This window comes from Plectrocnemia conspersa, unplaced genomic scaffold, assembly GCF_051122295.1.
Source record: "Plectrocnemia conspersa isolate PC_06_02 unplaced genomic scaffold, ASM5112229v1 ptg000006l, whole genome shotgun sequence".
NCBI classification, from domain to species: Eukaryota; Metazoa; Arthropoda; class Insecta; order Trichoptera; family Polycentropodidae; genus Plectrocnemia; species Plectrocnemia conspersa.
This window is the reverse complement of record NW_028277170.1, coordinates 6,106,237-6,124,956: the sequence shown is the minus strand read 5'-3', so window position 1 is coordinate 6,124,956 and position 18,720 is coordinate 6,106,237. Positions and strand designations below refer to the sequence as shown.

Here is an 18,720-nt window from a genome sequence, read left to right as displayed (position 1 = left end):
CTGTTGAGCTGATTTGTGTCTGATCTTTTATCATGTGTATATGTGTATGTTTGCGTATATGAATTTGTATATATGCATATGTATATATTTTTATACTATTTATTTATAGTATGTTATTGGTTAATTAAATGTAATATTGCTTTTTTAGTAAAAAAATGCTTGTTCCAATATTTTTTCATGTCTTTAGACTTTGTCTGGTAATTAACACTTGTAGTTTTTATTATATTTGTTTGACTTATACAGTTGCTACAGATTAACACCGTTGTAATGCATTGGACTTCTTTTTTTAAATAAATAAATGTATGGTTGAAATAGAGAAATATATTATATAAAAAACTGAATGTAAATGTGAAATTCATCATATCTTATTTATTGATTGAATTTTTTTTCATATCTAGTGCCCATTGTGTACTATTGCTAGGTTGTGTATTTTTTTCTTAAATAAAAGATTATTTGTTAATTTTAAAATGCCTTTATTGGATAAATGCTTTTAATTAATGTAAAACTCGCAAAAAATATGTATATATATATATATTAGTAATCATATGCTACTCGTAGACTTCAGATGTTCATATTTTGCATCTGAAATCTGGAGACTTTCGAGCGCATCTTCTGCTGGTGTATTATATAATATTATATAAGTTAGGTATTTTATGACTTAAATATAGGTTATAATGTAATGTATTTTTATAATACTTGAGTAGTAAATAGAATAATGTAGAATATTAAGCTCATGAAGAATAAGTTTTAAGGTCAGATTTTCACTCCTATAATTATTCGCTTGAGGTTCCTCTGACCGAGACGTTGCGAAATTAATAATCTACTGAAACACATTATTAATTAATTATTTTATTAAATTATATATGTGAATAAAACTATATGGCAAAAACCTGTAACTTTTTGATAAATAAATAATAAAATCATATACTATTGTATATGATATACATTTATGCTCATTTTTGTATCAATTCACAGGTTTGTGGCATAAGTTTTTAAATTAAATTAAACTATTTACCGTCAGAGTCGTAGTCCCATGAATGAGTCACTATGAGACTTTCAATGTTCAACTCAAGTGTCCCATCGATGGAAATCACACTCTCGTTGTCATCGTCGTCCTCATCCAGAACTTCATCATCCTCATCATAGAGATTTAAAATCGCTAAAATTGGGCGTTCATCTTCCGGCTCCTCTACTTGTTCTTCAGGGATCTCATTCTTTGGTTTTTCTTCTTTCACTTTTTTTGCATCATCTTGTTTGGTCGAAGGTTTTGCTTTTTCTTCGACATTAGCCGTATCTTTGGCTTCTCCTTTTGGAGCGATTTTTTTTTCTGCTGCATCTTTCACTTCTCCTATTTCATCACAATCCATTTTCATTGCATCCTTCGCTTCCATATCTTTTTCTTCGCCTTTGACCACAGATAGACCGGTATCTTCCTTTTTTTCATCACAGTCCATTGGGGAAATATCCTTTCCTTCTTCTTCGATAGACGCCATACCTTCAGCTTCTTCTTTTACAGCAGATATTTGTCCTGCCGGATCCTTCTCTCCTTTTTTCCCCTCAATGTCCATGTTGATCGTATTCATCGCTTTTACTTCAACGCAAGTCGTAACTTTGGCTACTGTTTATTTCAATCTGGAACAACACAAAAAATCGGATTTGAAATCGGTTCGATGCGTCTGATTATTTTATATATTTTACATTTATAAATACCATATATAGAAAAGTATAACAAAATAAAAAAAGTATATAAACTTACAATAAAAATAATAAAAATCGACGAAAAATAATAATTATTCGTCTTCGCTCGCAATGTGTGCTTGTGTCTGACGTGTAATTAGCTTAGATTGTGGTAACCAACCCCTTTGGAGGTGAAAACCGGCAGATATAAGTACACGTATGTTAGCATAGTATATTAAATAATATATAAATATTCATAATATATAGTATAGAATGTAAACATAATTGTCACATAACAAAAATGGCCGATAGCGGCTAGACATTAGCGAGCTTAATTACGCCTTAATTTAAGCGGCCACACACGTTACGATAGACCTGCGCAGATTGACCGAAGATTGGTTGTCAAGCCCACAGACGTTCCGCAAAATTTGAATTATTTCAGCGAACGTGCCGTGGCGTACTTGAATGTCTCGCTTCGACGCCTAGCACAGAACTGAGAGCTAGTCACAACCTGTACAGGTCGACGCGAGACAGACAAGTACCTCACGTTCGATGAAAAAAAAAACAAATTTTGCGGAGCGTCTATTGGCTAGCCCGATCCCTGGTCAACCTATGCAGGTTGACGTAGACCAGAGAGGTACATGGAGACCTCTGGTCTTCCGCCTTTAGAATAAAATAAAAGGAACTGAAAATAAGAATCAATTATTTAAATTTTCAAAGGAAACACAGAAATATTTGTACAATCATATAACATAAATTTTAAAAAGCAATAACTACAAAAAAAGTAATAAAATTGAAATTGATTGTTCAATGATTAAGATATTAAATGAGGTAAAAAATATGTTAACGTTATCTATAAATTATAATACAAGACATGCTGGTCCATTACTGCAAAGATTTTTGTTTTTATATTGTTTAGCGTATAGATCTCCAAACAGGGATCGAAACTTAATAATGGAATTCATAAATGATATTTCAGAATAAAGTTCTGATCAAATTTTTAATACTGATTTAATTGGAGACCGGAATAAATATTTTTACACGTCAAAAATATTAAAATGGGAAAATATATGTATATATTTTACGACAATGTGTTAATGAAAATACAAGGAAAAATAAAACACTCGAAAACATCAATTGATTTAGTTTTTAGAAATAGTAAAAGAAAACATTGTAAAATAAAATTAATTTCAATAAATACTGATCATTTAATTGTACATATAATTTATATAGAAAAACATAATGTAATTAAGGTAAATATTTTTTTTTACCAAATTAAGATTAGAATTATAAAAATGCGATTAGTATTCAGATAACATGTATGTTAATATGATATGAAACAATATTTAAAGAATATTGTAGATACTAAAATTAAAAGTCAGTATAATTTTAAAATAGATTCAACCCAAAACCGTGGTTTAATGTGCTAAATTAAAAATGGAAAACATACCAACAATGTAGAAATATGGCAGTCAAAGCATTAGGAATAACTTGAAAAGGCGATAGATAAAATAAAAAATGACTTTAATAATTAGTTTAATAATTTAGTACAATACAATAATGAGACATTAATGTAGAATTTAGTGAATTTAAATCAGTATCTTTAGCACAACATAATTTATAAATTAAAAAAAGGAGCTATTACTTATGAATTATATATAATTAAAATTACAGAAACTTGAGAAGTACTAGGACTTAAAATACAATATTTACCTAATTTTTATATACCTAAAATAAAAAATAGTGAAAAGGTTAAGGAAATGAGACTAATTAACATCTGCCTAATATAGAAATAGTGAATTTGGTGAACAATTAAAGGATTTCATTATTTATCAAAACATGCTAAGTGAACAACAAAGGGATTTAGATAAAAGCTGCATTACAAGTAGTTATAAATGATTGGTTGTTAGCGAAGGATACAAAAAAAATTATTTGAGCAGTTTTCTTGTAGATAAGAAATAAAATCTTAAGGAGCATTGTATTACATATCAATAATAAATTATTATTGATATGTAATACCAATGTGAATTTTTTACTAATTATTATTAATAATCAGTAGAAAAATCGGTATATTATCCAGAATGAAAAATATGTTAAATATAAACACAAAAAATATCAGTAGTATTATATTGCTCCATTTTAATTATTGTGCAACAATATTAGATATGTTTTATAAATTGGATAAAAGGATGTTGCACAAATTACAAAATAGTGCAATGAGAGTCTTCTTAAATAAAAATTGATTGTAGAAGTACGATTAATAGATTGGAATGGTTGAATGTTTAAGAAATATTAAAGATGAACGTTTAAGTATTTATATATAAGTTAGAAAATAATATGTTACCAGAGTATTTCAATAAGTATTTAATAAGAAAGGTGTATATATATATATATATATATATATATATATATATATATATATATATATATATATATATATATATATATATATATATATATATATATATATATAATACTAGAAATAAAGACAATTTAAGGATAGTTAGGTAAAAAAAAATTATGTAGGGAGGTGTGAATTTGTATAATAATATTCCTAGGACAATCACCAAAAATAAAACTGTAGCGGGTCTTCTAAATAGAATAAAGAAACACCTACCTGCATTAATAAATAAATTATAAAATTAAGTTTTTTTATTTTCTCCTAATGTTTATATAATGTATTATAAATATTTATTTAGTGTACAAATTAGCTATATTAGCTTAATAATAATAAGTAATTAGTTCATGTTTATAATCATTTTAGGAAAAGTTTAATCAAATTGTTGAATGTAGCAAAAAAAGGGGGAACAAGTTTGGAATAATAAATATTGAAATACTTAATTTGTATTTTAGTTTAATTTTTTTTTATTATTTGGATATCAAATACTTTTATATTATTTATATATGGATTACAAAAATAAATTCTCAAAATAGTGAAAAAGTGTGACGAAAAAAGTGCTACTCGTCTGAGACTGGAGAGGAAGTTAGAAAGTTAGAAAAAAAAAATTCACAGTAGACACACTAACTATTACACACTAAAACTCTAACAATAAATTTGTAATACTATATTGAAAAAGGTATATAGAAAAATTCAGGCACGACTCTCGTTCGTCTGAGAGGGAGCACATCATAGTTGCCATAGCAATCAATTACCCTTTTAATATCATACGCTCGTCTCTTGCCTCTTTGTGATTTTGAACCCTGTAGTACTTTTCAACCCTCTGAACATTTCCCCCTACGATCTCTAATTATCGACCCATAAGCTCTCGGTCCGTCCGTCAGGCTAAATATATTACAAAACAAAGTAATCAAACATGATATTAATAATGAAATCTTTGATAGTGAATAATTAGGATTCGGATAAGACCAACTATATTAGGTTGCAAAACATATTATCATATTTAAATTAATTTAATTAATATAATTTAAAAACAATAAAAACTATTGTATATGTAAAATTCTAAAACCCTCTTTGTTGTATTCCCTAAGGTTTAAATTTATAATCCCCAACGAGCTATAAATATACTAGTCAATTCAAGTCACACTAAGAGTATATTAATAAGGTTTGTTCGTAAAATGGATAAAGCTTTTCTGTCGACAAATTAGCAAATGTTAATAATAAATCTCCATATTAGCAAACCAAACTCATGTTAGATTATATGATGTGCGTGGTACTTAAATAGAATATATCGAGACAAGACGACAATAAGATTCAAGGAAGCAACATCTAATCAATAATCAATAGCTCGCAAAAACAGCATAAATTTTTTTTTAACAACATTAAAATAAAATATTTAGATATCACATAAAACACGCAGGTAAATTATATTATATTATATTTGGAAGATTAATCAATTACGCATATAGATTTACACAATAAAAATTACAATTAAAGCGCAGCGGTTTTGTAAACATGAAATCACGAAACAGTAATCTTAATAATAACATAAACCTCTTATATTTTATAATTGAAAGAGAAAATCATTACAGTCGTGAAAGGCTATTCGCATATAAATGATCCGTATTTCATAGAAATGGAACCATGAGTGCCGCAAATAATTTTCTCTAAGAAAATAAGTTGTTATGCTAAGCGCAAAGTATGAATAGGGTGCAAAATTCACCCCGTGCTACGCAGTTCGAACACATATATATAATACATAAATGGTAAATAATTGGCATATATAATCTTAATATTTGCTTTGTGTCTGTAGCGTTTGTGTAATAAATAAAAAATATTTCATCTATAAATATCGGCTCGCGATCAGTCGTGTATGTGTTATCGATTGAGAGCAAAATTTCAAAACAAATTATTAAAACGTTGTATTTATATACAATATATGTATATGTTTACTGGGCGGATACACGTTGTTATCGCTATTGAAATATTCCGCACTAATTGGAGGAAGGGGAAGGTGAAATATTGACCTGCACCGGGCGACGGATCCTTGTCAGAGCGCTACAGCTACACACGATTTCCGAAGCACAGATTTTAGAAAATGGTAAAACAGAAATCGAGATTAAAATTAAAAACAAATAATAGTAGCAATAAAAACGCTTACGTGACAGAGCAAAATGTGCCAGCCGGGAAGATGACGCTCCCGCTCAGCCGCAAAGTGACGAATGAGCGTATGAGCAAGTGAGCGATTGTACGAATGAGCGGATTTGTACAAAAAGATTCTTAGACTCATTATATAATGGCAAATATGCTCTTATTACATCATGGATGAGTGTTTTTGAGATTATAAGATTTTTCGCAAAATTAAAAAAATGAATTTATGATATTTTTAAATACTATAGCACTTTTTGAAAATATTTTATATATTAAGGTAGTTTTTTTGTTTAGAATTGCTGATTACACAGTCAATGGTACAAAATTTTCTTATAAATTAATCAAAATAAGTTAAGCTATTAAATGTTATCGTAGAAATGTTTTTGTTGGAAGTTCAATAAGTCCATTTGTAATAATTATAGTAGCAACTTGTTACCTGAAACACATTAAAAATATTACATTTCATGACTATATTTATAACCTAGCAAAATCGAAATATAAAGCTTGCATTGATATGGTTAAGAATTGTTCAATCACCTGATAATAACATAAATGTTATTGATCATAAATTTCTGTTGTCGGTTCATTCATTTCTTCCAAACGTCAGAGATTTTGGAGTTGTGGAACAGCATCAACGAATAAGGACCATTAATATACTGCTAAAGACTATTATTTTGTAATATGGAATCGGCTGGAAAAAATAGCTTCCTTTTGTATGAAATAAAGCAAGAAGATTTTGTCTTAACCAAATCCTTAGAAGCGGTAATATCTAATATAAAAAATAATACGACCGGAGAAATTATATATTAACTGAATATATGCTAAATGAGGTTTAAAAGGGATGAAGCGCAAAATATTTCTTACAAAATCTCTATGGAAGAAAATGCGTAATATAAAGTTCTTGATTTTTTTATAAAACGAGGAAGACCTTAAATTTTTAGAAAAATTACTATGTTGCCGTTGTACGCAATTTTAAGACCTATAACAATAGATTTATATACTGATGCCTTACATACCTCTATTCATAATAATTATTTCACTATGTTAAGCGTAAAGGAGGAATAAGATTAAAATATGAATATGTTTATTAATGTTAGTTATCTTAGCAAAATAATAAACTGTGCATACTTATTTATTTATAAATTAACTACATTATCATTTACTTACATGTTTTCAAAAATACATTTCAATTGAAAAATAAATTTAAAATTGCTATTTTTATAATTTTTTTTATTATTGAAAATGGTATAAGTTCATGTGTAGCTAAAAATCGCTTATTTTTCCCCATTCTTATAAATTATTACTGCATAATAAAATTTAACAAGCTCATTTTTTTAAAAACATTACCTGACTGATTAACGTTCGCCAATATTTTTAAGTTGAATTAAACGCAAACCTTTAATATCTCAAATATTTTTTTATCTAAATATAATTTAACTTGTAGAAAAAACAATTTAATTTATTAATAAATTTAAATTTAATTTATTATTCATTAGCCATCCCCTGAAAATATGCGTAGGTAATACCATAGTTGGCGACATCAAAACGACCTAAGTCGAGATAAAAACGTTCGTACAATTTCCATACTGAAATCACCTAATTGCTTATCGATCGTCGATTCGACCAATACAAATTTAAACGTGCGAATGGGCCAGAATCAGGCAAATTAAAGTATATAAATATCTGTTATAGTATTATTTGTTTAATTATATTAATTTGCATTATTATTAGCTTTTTCTCTTATATTTTTTTCAACGGAGCTACAATTTTTTTTATCTATATATTTATCTAATCTATTTTTTCAGCTAGGGACCGGGGACAAGTAATATTAATGTAAACTTTGCTCTCTCGTACATTTGTAAGACATTATATTGTGAGTTTGCTTGCCATGATTATTAAGCAAAATAGTCTTATTTCACATTTCACATGCATATATAAAGTAGCAATTCTCTTAAAATTTTGTTAGTTATCGCCCTATTACCGTTATTTAGTTAAATATTAAAAAATATTCCACTATTAACTTAATAACGAATAATTCAGCTTTCATGAAAATTACCTGCCAACACAACAAATTAAAAGTTTGATGGAGCATGTGTGCTAATTATAATATAATTAAAATTAATACGAGCCTTTTAATGTTAGATATAAGAAAATCTTTCGACACGGCATGGTATGACGGCTTAACTCATAAACTATACAAATACAAAACCCTTGACTATTCACTACGCTTAATATGCTCATATTTGAGAAGTAGATGCTATGTTGTTTCCCTTAATGATGAACACTCTACACCGTGTAAAATTTCAGCCGAAATTCCCCAGGGAAGTTTGCTCAGGCCGTTTCTTTTTATATTGTATACAAACGATATTCCAAAAATAGAAAATACGCGTTAATTTATGTGCGCTAACGATACAGCTACCTTAACAAGTTCTTATGGTTTTGAACCAATTGCGAATGAATTACAAAAATCTTTTGAAATCATAAATAAATATTTCGCGAGGTGGAAAATTTATATAAAACAGAAACAATTGTATTAACGAAACGTAGACAAACTTCGCCACCGCCGCTCCAAAATAAACAGGGCAGTAACGTTAAATATCTGGAATCCAAGCCCAAATTTAATGAACTGTGTATGGTACTCCGCTTTTAAGGCTACGCGCATTGTCTACTCTGAAGGCAATTAATAATAAATTTTTAAGTGGTCTTCCAACTGCGTTTCTTTTTAAACACCGAACTACCCCTTTTATGATGATATGCGTTAATTCTTCAATTCAATTATAGATAGAAGAATGTTGAAAGATGAACTCGAATTTTTTTATGTGTAAAATAATTTATGAATTGATAAATCGTTACGTTGGCTGAAAACTATACCTGATATAATGAATTTATTTATAAAAGAGATATATATTTTAAATCTGACTAGAAATTATAACTTATGATATTTTGAAACATTTCCCGTATGAAGAAAGCGATTCAAATACAAATTCAATTCGAAAATCATTCAGTCAAATTACTAAATGTAATAAAAACACATGTATGCATGGCCAGACAAAATATATATAATGCGGAAATGAACAATAAAATATAAGACACCCTTGCAGACGAAAGAACCGATGGCGGATGTCGCAAAATCTATTTGTGTTTTCTCAACATGTATACTATACATATAGTACAATTCATTGAGACGTACTATATGTATAATATCATAATATAAAATTAACCAATAAATAAGGTTGTCTCAGAACAATAACATGATTTTATTTATTTTTCATAGATTAGTAAAAATGAAAAAAATATATGAAATCTAAATCCTACAAAAAATTTAACTTCCATGTATCATATATAATAAATATGCACTTTCGTTAATAAATATCCTAAATGGCAACACCGTATTGATGTTAACAGGACAATAACCTACGGATTCAGATTGCATTTAAAATACAACCGTTGATATTGTGATTGGTTTTCGCATTTTAAACTCCCGAAACACCCTCTATATAATGGCAGAGTTAATGTTTTCAGTATTGGTCCAGTTTGGTATTTTATCTCATATACATGCGTAGTTGTATTCACTTCATCGATCTGATATCGCTAGGTTGTCTGCATTGCACAATATGTCTGGGCCAGCGATGGCGAACCATAAAACACGCGTACGCTTTAAGGTTTTTTCAATTAACATACAGTACCTTTGACAATATAAAAAAGAGATCGTAAGAATAATCTAGTAGTGAAAGGGCAAACTGACACAGAATGGCACTTTCTGACACCAAAGGACAGACTTGATCGAATTCTAACTCCATAGAGTTTTTAATAGATTATTAGGTATATTGTTTTTCTTAGTTGAAAACATAGCTGTATCATCCTCAAACGTGATACCACTGTATCGTAAAATCGGGTAAAAATTTGATCAAGATTTTAACAAACACTAATATAGGCTTATTATATTACTGAGCAAATATATTTTTGTAATCTCTAACACTTATATATAAATACTGTTTAAATGCGCCTTGCACAGAATAGAAACAACACAAAAAACATTTACAGACTAGTGAGGCATTTCCACAATCAAGCAGCTGAGAAACAGTTTCGCAAAAAGTTATTAAAAAACTGGAAGAAGCCTATTGACTAATGAAGTAACCTTTTTTATAATTATTGTTATCATCGTTGGCTTAAGAACCTAGAATGATTCTTCGTCTTTCATAAGAACTTTTCAGCATCGCTTCAATCCTGCGTCATGCTTCTCTAGTTGATGATCCCAGCTGCGCGGGATCGTTGGCCTTCGTGTTTATTATCAAACAGTTGCCTTGGTGGTTGGGTGGGTTCCGCTTAAGTAACGTGAACTGATCGTTGAAGTCTAACGAAGGTGGAGGTCACTCTTTTCCTGGAAGAGGCTATATATATGCCGCTCGTTATATTGCTGAATATTCTGCGGAGTATATTCCTCCCGAAGGTGTCGATTAATAGCTCGTCGACCCCGGTAAGGATTTAGCTCTCTGAACCATATATCAGAATCTGATCCATGTTTCATATATTTATTCGATTCAAATGTGAAATTTTTAATCGTATGATCCTACCAGTTAGAATTAAAAATACAAATATACTTTTGTAAAACGTAATAACAAAAATCGACAAATTAAATTTAATTACATATCTTATATTAAAAATAATATCAAAGAATGTGCACTTTCAGAAGAAAACCATGGAAATGGTTCTTATTTTATCTGTACCAAACAAACTAGATAGTAAATGCATATTATAAATGTATTTAAAACTGCCAATGCTCATTACAGAAACTACAATAAATAAATGATATATAAGTTAAATCAATATCTATGACTTAGAAATGTATAATTGATTTTAGAAAAAAAAAATCGGAAAAGCAAATTTTGAGTTACTTAATACTCAACAACCGTAGTTAACAATTTAATCATTTTTCTGAGGGGAAAAATCTCAATAAAACAAGACAGAGCCATCGAACTGCTGTATAGTAGAGCAAGTCAGAATATTCGACTTTCGTTTCTAATTAAAAAGTCATAAAATTGACGACAGTTTAGTTCACAGCTGACACAACTGGTTCATTAACATATGATATATTGAGACATATCCTAAAAGTACATTTAAGTGAATAATACAACAAATAATTAAAAGCTTTGCATACTTTACATTTTCACAAGTTTTATAATAACCTGTTCTGCACACATTTTAATCGAATTCACTTCAAATTGTACATTGTGAATGTTTTTTGAATTTCATTAAAAATATGTTCCTTTCCTTAATTCAATGTGGTGCAAATAAGTAACTGCAAAAGCCTTTAAAATTTTACTAAGCCCTTTATTTACATTCAGTACTGAGAGTCGAAAAAGTATAAGAACCACTGGGTGACGCCTAAAAAATTTTTAAATCATTTGCTTCGCTATTTAATTGGCTATTGATGTTTCTTACAATGTGCTCAATCCTTCTAGCAACCGTTCTCGCCGAAAGAGTAATAGATTGTAATTTATTTTCCTGTAGCAAGCAAGCATGACTTAATTAATTTACCATTGGTAAATTGCTTGCTTTATGAATCAATAAATGAGCTACGCGTAAATTAGCTTTGTTTTAATCTTATTTTAAATTTTTATTTTTGCGAAAAAAATGCTTTGAAATGAAAGATGATGCCGAATTATAACTGCATAACGTCACAGCAGAATGCGAAGCAATAGGAGCACCACATACGGCCATATCACGCAATTGCTCAACTCGACGGGTGACCGTACAAACAAAAAAAATAGCGCAAACCTTGCAATTTTATAGAGTTTGAAAATATAAAATTTCCCATCTCGCCGGATTAAAATAGGCAGCGGGAAAGATTTGTCTCACGGGCCTTAGTTTTCCGACCACTGCAATATATATACCAATACATAACAAACGTAACCTTAAGACTTCAAACCACCGAGTACATGACAACTGTTGCGCATATTATTTATTTTATTAATTTATTTAGCTAGTATAGCTTATTGTTTATATACTAAACAAATCTAATCAAAACATAATATAAATATTAAGAAAAAATAAAAAATACTACAATAATATAATGTTGAGGAAACCGCCGCTTTTTTTTGCGGATTGTCCTAAAAATATGAATATACAAATTCATTATTCCCCTGGCCGTACTCTACTTAACTGATCTTAAATTGTCTCTATTCCTAGTAATAAATCTATGTATAACTTTATCTTTTATTGACTGAAATATATACTATTGAAATCCAAGAAAACTGTTCCAATGATTTTGTTCATATCCTTGGTTAACAACTAATCATTTATAGCTACTTGTAATGAAGTCTGAGTGAAATGTTTTTATCTGAATCATATGTAGTTAAGATAGTTTTTTGCAAACAAAATATTATTTAATAAATAAAAAAAATATGTCATACAAAGACCGCAAAATTAGAAAAATTTCTGAATATAAAAGTGTTAATTTTTTTTTATTTACATAAAATAAAATTTATGCTTTCTACGTAATATATATTTTCTGTCACATTATTTGAATTTAACAGGAGTGATAAATACACTATAATTTCAAACCAGTCTCTGACCTTGGATCACCTTCCTGTGATTTTACACCGGAGGGGAGGGGTCGGATTTATCCCCAAGCCTGTCTGTTTATTATTGGGGTGATTGAAAGGGTTTTAAATGTACAGTCATGTCTAACAGTTTCTTTTTTAAACAAATTATACAAACATTAACCATTAACATGTTATTTTTATAAAAGTATGTTATATAATAAGGTAGAATTCGCGCTAGTTCCACCTAAAGAAGGGGAATATTTTATAAAAACATTTTTTTATTCATTTTAATATATCATATTAAAATACCACAATTTTAATCATTAAAGTGGTATGAAAAATCTGGGTATGAATCCCATATTAAAAAAATAATAGTTTTTTTTAATTATATTTTGTAATGGAGATCGGAATTAATGATGAAAATTTTTACCATCTGAGCATTATTTCAGCCAAACAATTGTGATTTTTGAGCAACTGCTCTTATGATTTAAATAAAATGTATGTATTATAAGACCTTCTTAAGTAATGATACAAAGTTTTGAATCTATCAATACAATCAGTGGAGTTATTAAAAAAAATATGATCAATTTACTTTTGTATTTCGTTATATTAACTATTTCAAAGCTACACAATATAGAAATTATATTTGTAAAGATACTTTATATTATATATTTATGTTTTAAGCATAATTTATAAGACCCTTTTTAATATCATAATTATTTTACATATATTAAGTTTGAAATAGGTTCTATCATGCTTTAAAAAACACGTTAATTCTGTTTAATTAAATTTATGGCTTTTGGAAAGTATTTCATAAAAGACTTTATTCGAATTAACATTATTAGCAACCTAACAAATATTACAATTAGTATTGAAGTGCTCTATTTTGAGATCAGATCCCAATTAATATGCTTATTATTATTATTATAATTCCTCTGGCAATAACTGCTGAATATAATATTAATTAATATATATGTATTATCAAACATTATATTTGAATTTAAAACATGACGACAATGTCTGGTTATGTTCAATTAACAAATAGCAATATAAAAATTCTATATGTAGGCGTATGTATAAAATAAAGTCATCGCATTAGTTCCACTTCCTTAGCAATTAATTAACATGTAATTAAGTCAATATTAGAAAACAGATCCTCAAAGGCTCTTCAATTTCTCTATCAATAAAAATCTCGTCATTATTTTTTTCTTTATATAAATCAGACAGATATGCCCTAAAAAAGTTTTATCATTTTTACGGCCCTCCTCTTATGGATCATTTTTATTTTATTTTTTCCATATATTTGGATTTTATCATAACATTGTTATTATTTTCACCTTGATCTATTAATACATATTAACCACGCATAATGTGTCTTTAAGCAAAATATATGTAGGATTAGATCGATCCTAACAGCTGAGTTCTTTATTTTCATTTTGCTCTTAGTAACAATGAAAATAGCTACACTAAATCATCAAATAATAATAAAAATAATATCTGGATATTAATTAAATATATTGAAAGTTGAACTAATTGAATTAAAATTATTCTTGACATCAATTTGATTTTAAAAAATCACAGTTATTGAAATTGGTTTATGGAACTGTCATAAAGATTATTTTATTTAAAGTTCAATTTGTGTACGTAGTAAAAAAACACTAATTTATAAATTCCTGTACGATATGAAAGTTCAACATATTACGGCTATATTGTTTGAATGAAACAATTTCAGGGACCATTGACACAAAATTTATTGGGATCTTGCAACATATAATTTTCATTTAGTCAAATTTTTTCAGTAAATAACGTAAATAAAAATAAATAACGTAAATGCACAATAAAATTTAACTGGTTAACCAGTAAACAGTAATTTAATTTTAAATATAATAAGTAATTATCATTTACTAACTGAGAAACAATTTTATAATATCGGATCAGGTGTTGTTTGAGCTCAGTCTATATTCATACACGAAGGAGTAAGTACCTATAATACATCAGTTTTTTTCTTGTAGAACAAATATAAAAGCCACATATTGTTTCAATAGTGCTAATAAAGTTATTGATTTAAAATTGTATCTTAATTCATATATATTACGATTGAATTAAATTTTATTTCAATTTTAATTTCATCTTTAAATATGTATGTATATGTACAACTTTCATGATAAAAAATATAAAAATTCAAGTGTCATAAAAATAATGTTATCTTAAAGTTGTTTATTCCCTGTGGCAAAAACTGGGCGATACTCTTGTAAGGCGGGAGGTAACATATTCTTTAACGGATCTCGACGGGAAGACTACGACTGGCGGCGCCTCGTCCGCCGATGCCATATATTATATATAACTAATCTATATATCACCCAATTAACTTCTACTTTTTATATATTTACGCTTACTTACAGTTTAATATTAACCCTCTAAAGTATTTTTCGAAATCGCTTATTATTTTTAAATTTAGAATTTCTTGTGTTTTTACGAATGTTTGTTATATTTACATTTTAATGAATGAATCTCTCTATATTTAATATTTTTTATATATAAATATGAACTCTACATATTGTTTTAATAAACGCGTATATTAAAAAAAATAATAAAAGACTATTTAATATCAAAATATCAATGTTTCTACCATATGAAATTTTTTAGCTAATTTAACATTCCCCCTTCTTATGCAATTCAAAGAAACCGTATGGTGAAATACAGCACAGAAAATTCACAAAAGCAATCTGAGAAATTTAATGGTGTGAGATTAAATGAGATTAATACTACATCAGTGGTCATTACGCAATCCACATTTCATCCAAAAACACACATACGATTTACTCACATAATCATATTGTAGTAGTTGACAACCATTTACTGTGATATAATATATATTTTATTTTGTGCAAAATGAACAAGCGAGACAACGAATATTCTTACGCGCATGTATCGCTTCTCTCTCGCATTCGTCTGTATAGGTAGACAACGCATTTACAAAATCATTACAGTACGAATTTTGGACGTATCTGTTACCAGAAAACTGGTTTTGGATTCGGTCCTAACAATTTTTCATAGTGACTTTATAAAAGTTAAAAATGAACTACCAATCTTCTTCTACTCATTAGAAAGTGATAGTATTCTTGGAACAAAACCAAAGAAAACTGACTTTCAACTAAACAGTGATTTTATTTAAATTTTTTTTTTAAATGTTATTAATTGTATTTTACAATATGTAAATTTTCTATGTATGTAAATTTATATCTATTATATATATAATTTATTTCACTATATAAAAAAAATATTTTAATAATTTTTAAAATGCTTTTAATTGCATTTTTTAAATAATATATCATACGTGTAAAAGTTTACGATCTCTTTTAAACTCTCCAAACTATGCCGATACGCTGTATTTTCCCGATAATAACCTTTATTGCAGCGCAGGTAGAAACAAAAACACACAATCATATTTTCGTGCAATGTATACAACTGTATTCTTGTGACTGGGCTCTAGCACGCGCGAATATATTGGTGTACAATTTGGAAGCTGTGACGTTCATTGCACTACATGAACATAAATATGCACAAAAAAAAAAAACATCGAGTCATTTGATCAATGCAATTTATTATAAGATGTTTGGTTATTTTTCTTTCAGGATACGATTCACTGATTTCTGTCAGAACAGTCACTAAAATGTCAAGAAATTCCTGTTTTGGGTCCCGGAACGTCTTTGAAAATCACTACCACGTTCTCTTCTGTCACGTATAAATAAATAAGTTTAACTATTGTAGTACCTCACAATATTTCCTAAATCACAATTCGTTATTTGAAGATGAACTACTGTTTTTATTTTTATTTATTGTAAATACACGGACATTGCCTAACATCTTAACGCAAATGCGTCTTGCACATTAAAGTATTATCTTATAACTATAACATACACACACACATAAAATAATATATATCAATCTACCTAAATGTTAAGCTCAGAAGCATGTACTAGGCAAAAAACTACAGGTGGGAATAAAAGTAAAATTCTTGATTCCATAAATGCCTTATACTTAATAACATTAATCTGTATACAGAAAGATATTATTTTTATCCATAGATTTAAAAAAAAAATTGTATAGGTTTTAACTATTAGTTTTAGGTATTAGTAAGTGAGCAACTTTCTTACAATGAAAAGGAAGACACAAATAAATTGAAGAAAAAAATCATAAATAAAAAATACATTTGATTCATTGCAATACACTATAATATTCCAGGATTTTAGGACATTTGTCTTAAAAATTGACTAAGAGCTTCATATAATTGTAGAACACCTACAACATGCGTTTCTACACCAAATTATCTTAAAGTAGCTACACAAACAGTAAAATGACTAAAATACAATTCTACTTCTACATAAATTGGCATGGTACATGACGCCGTGAAAAAATATAAACCACTTTGAATTTCAAATTGTTTTCGTTTATTACTTTGTATAGGTTTCAGAAGTTTGAAGAAATTTTCTGAAGTTTTACTTGAATACCCCTGGTAACAATGATTTGACGCATCATATAAAATCGTTATATTATATCATTTTTTTAATACTGATTTAATAATAATCTTGCATTTTTTCCTGGCGCATGAAAATTTGGCATTGTGAATTTTTTTAATAACTTGGTTGTACAATCCATACTACAAAAACTTTGATCGTCAAATATGATATAAAAAGCAAATATTCCCTCCATTGCAGCTAACTGTTTTTCACCTTCAGAATAATTAAAAGTTTTAAAAAACTTGTTACTTTAAGACTGGAAGCTTATATATTTTATGATTGCTTATGTTTATTGGTAGTCAAGTGTTTCGTTACAGCTTCTCTACCACCAACTGCAATATTAAATTATCCCCTGCAAATATTGCAGAAAACAATTTGATCTTTCAATGATATGAGGAATGGAAATTCCTTTTCAATTAACCGTTGAAAACGTATTTTCTCATTTTTGAGTTTTCAATCCCTTAAATAAAAATTAAAAATAAAATATACAACTAAGCAAGACCGAGTGCATATTGATTGAGGAAAAATAATACCGTGTCTACTGCGCGATTCGGGACAGCCACGTACAGTCACTACGCTCTCAAACGCAGTACTAAATTCGGGAAGGGGGATGCAGACTGCTCTCGCGCACACCTAGCACACACAAATACGGAGATTTACATATTAATCTTTAAATTTCGAAAAAAAGGACGGTTGGTCACCTTACTATTATGAATTTTATTATGGATCAACATTATAACATGTTAAAGACTTATGTACGTGTAATATAAAATTATAAGTGCCTATTTTAGAGTTAAAAGGTTTTTGTTGTTCTTATAATAAATGTATAATTATTTTTATTTTATTTTGTGCTACAGTACATATGCATACATTTATCTCTTGATTTACACTGTACTTGTTAGAAGCAGTATCACTTATACGCGTTTAAGATTTTTATTTTAATACTCCAAATCAACATTTTTACTTCCGCGCCTATAGAGCGATGATGTACAAGTGCATTGGTTAACGGTATACTCCCATTTATTGCCCTTGAACTACATCTGAAACCTCTCCCACTGTACAGGTTAAAGAAACGTTGAGAATTACACGTGAATAGTATTTGATCACGTAATTTTTATACAAATACGTTCTGTGTCTTAATTTACATGAAATATCTTTTATAAAGAGTTTTTTTTGTCTTTTATGAATGTATTAAGAGTGTATATCACGAGGTAAAGATCCTGAATATTTAGATTGTGATGTGAATTTAATCAATAAAATTATTTTATAATTCACAATTATTTATTTAAAATACCCTATATAATAATAATCATTAACATTTAGATCAGTTAACACCACAGTTTTCAATTTTACACACACATTCGAGCGTGCAAGAGCCAAGTCACAAAAAAAAAGTCGTATACGTCGCACGAAAATACGATTGTGTGAT

General features: G+C 28.3%; 1 protein-coding gene across 7 annotated transcripts; it reads right to left on the bottom strand.

Moving 5' to 3' along the window:
• Positions 1-452: 452 nt before the first annotated feature.
• Positions 453-17,897, bottom strand: LOC148234103 (uncharacterized). 7 transcript variants are annotated; one of them, XM_088187639.1, is made up of 4 exons: positions 2,041-2,161; positions 1,757-1,860; positions 1,016-1,632; positions 453-823 (listed from the first exon to the last, which is right to left on the bottom strand). In XM_088187639.1, exons 3-4 carry the CDS (start codon positions 1,581-1,583, stop codon positions 813-815), a joined length of 579 nt encoding a protein of 192 aa, XP_088043765.1. In that variant the 5' UTR covers positions 1,584-1,632; positions 1,757-1,860; positions 2,041-2,161; the 3' UTR covers positions 453-812. The 7 variants fall into 7 exon arrangements, with proteins under 7 accessions (XP_088043765.1, XP_088043768.1, XP_088043767.1 ...); XM_088187642.1 differs by lacking the exons at positions 1,757-1,860; positions 2,041-2,161 and adding an exon at positions 17,825-17,897; XM_088187641.1 differs by lacking the exons at positions 1,757-1,860; positions 2,041-2,161 and adding an exon at positions 17,825-17,887 and having other exon boundaries at positions 453-820.
• Positions 17,898-18,720: the final 823 nt, after the last annotated feature.

Excerpts from the sequence above, each read along its gene's own strand:
- LOC148234103 (XM_088187642.1), bottom strand. The coding sequence starts at position 1,583 with ATGAATACGATCAACATGGACATTGAGGGGAAAAAAGGAGAGAAGGAT.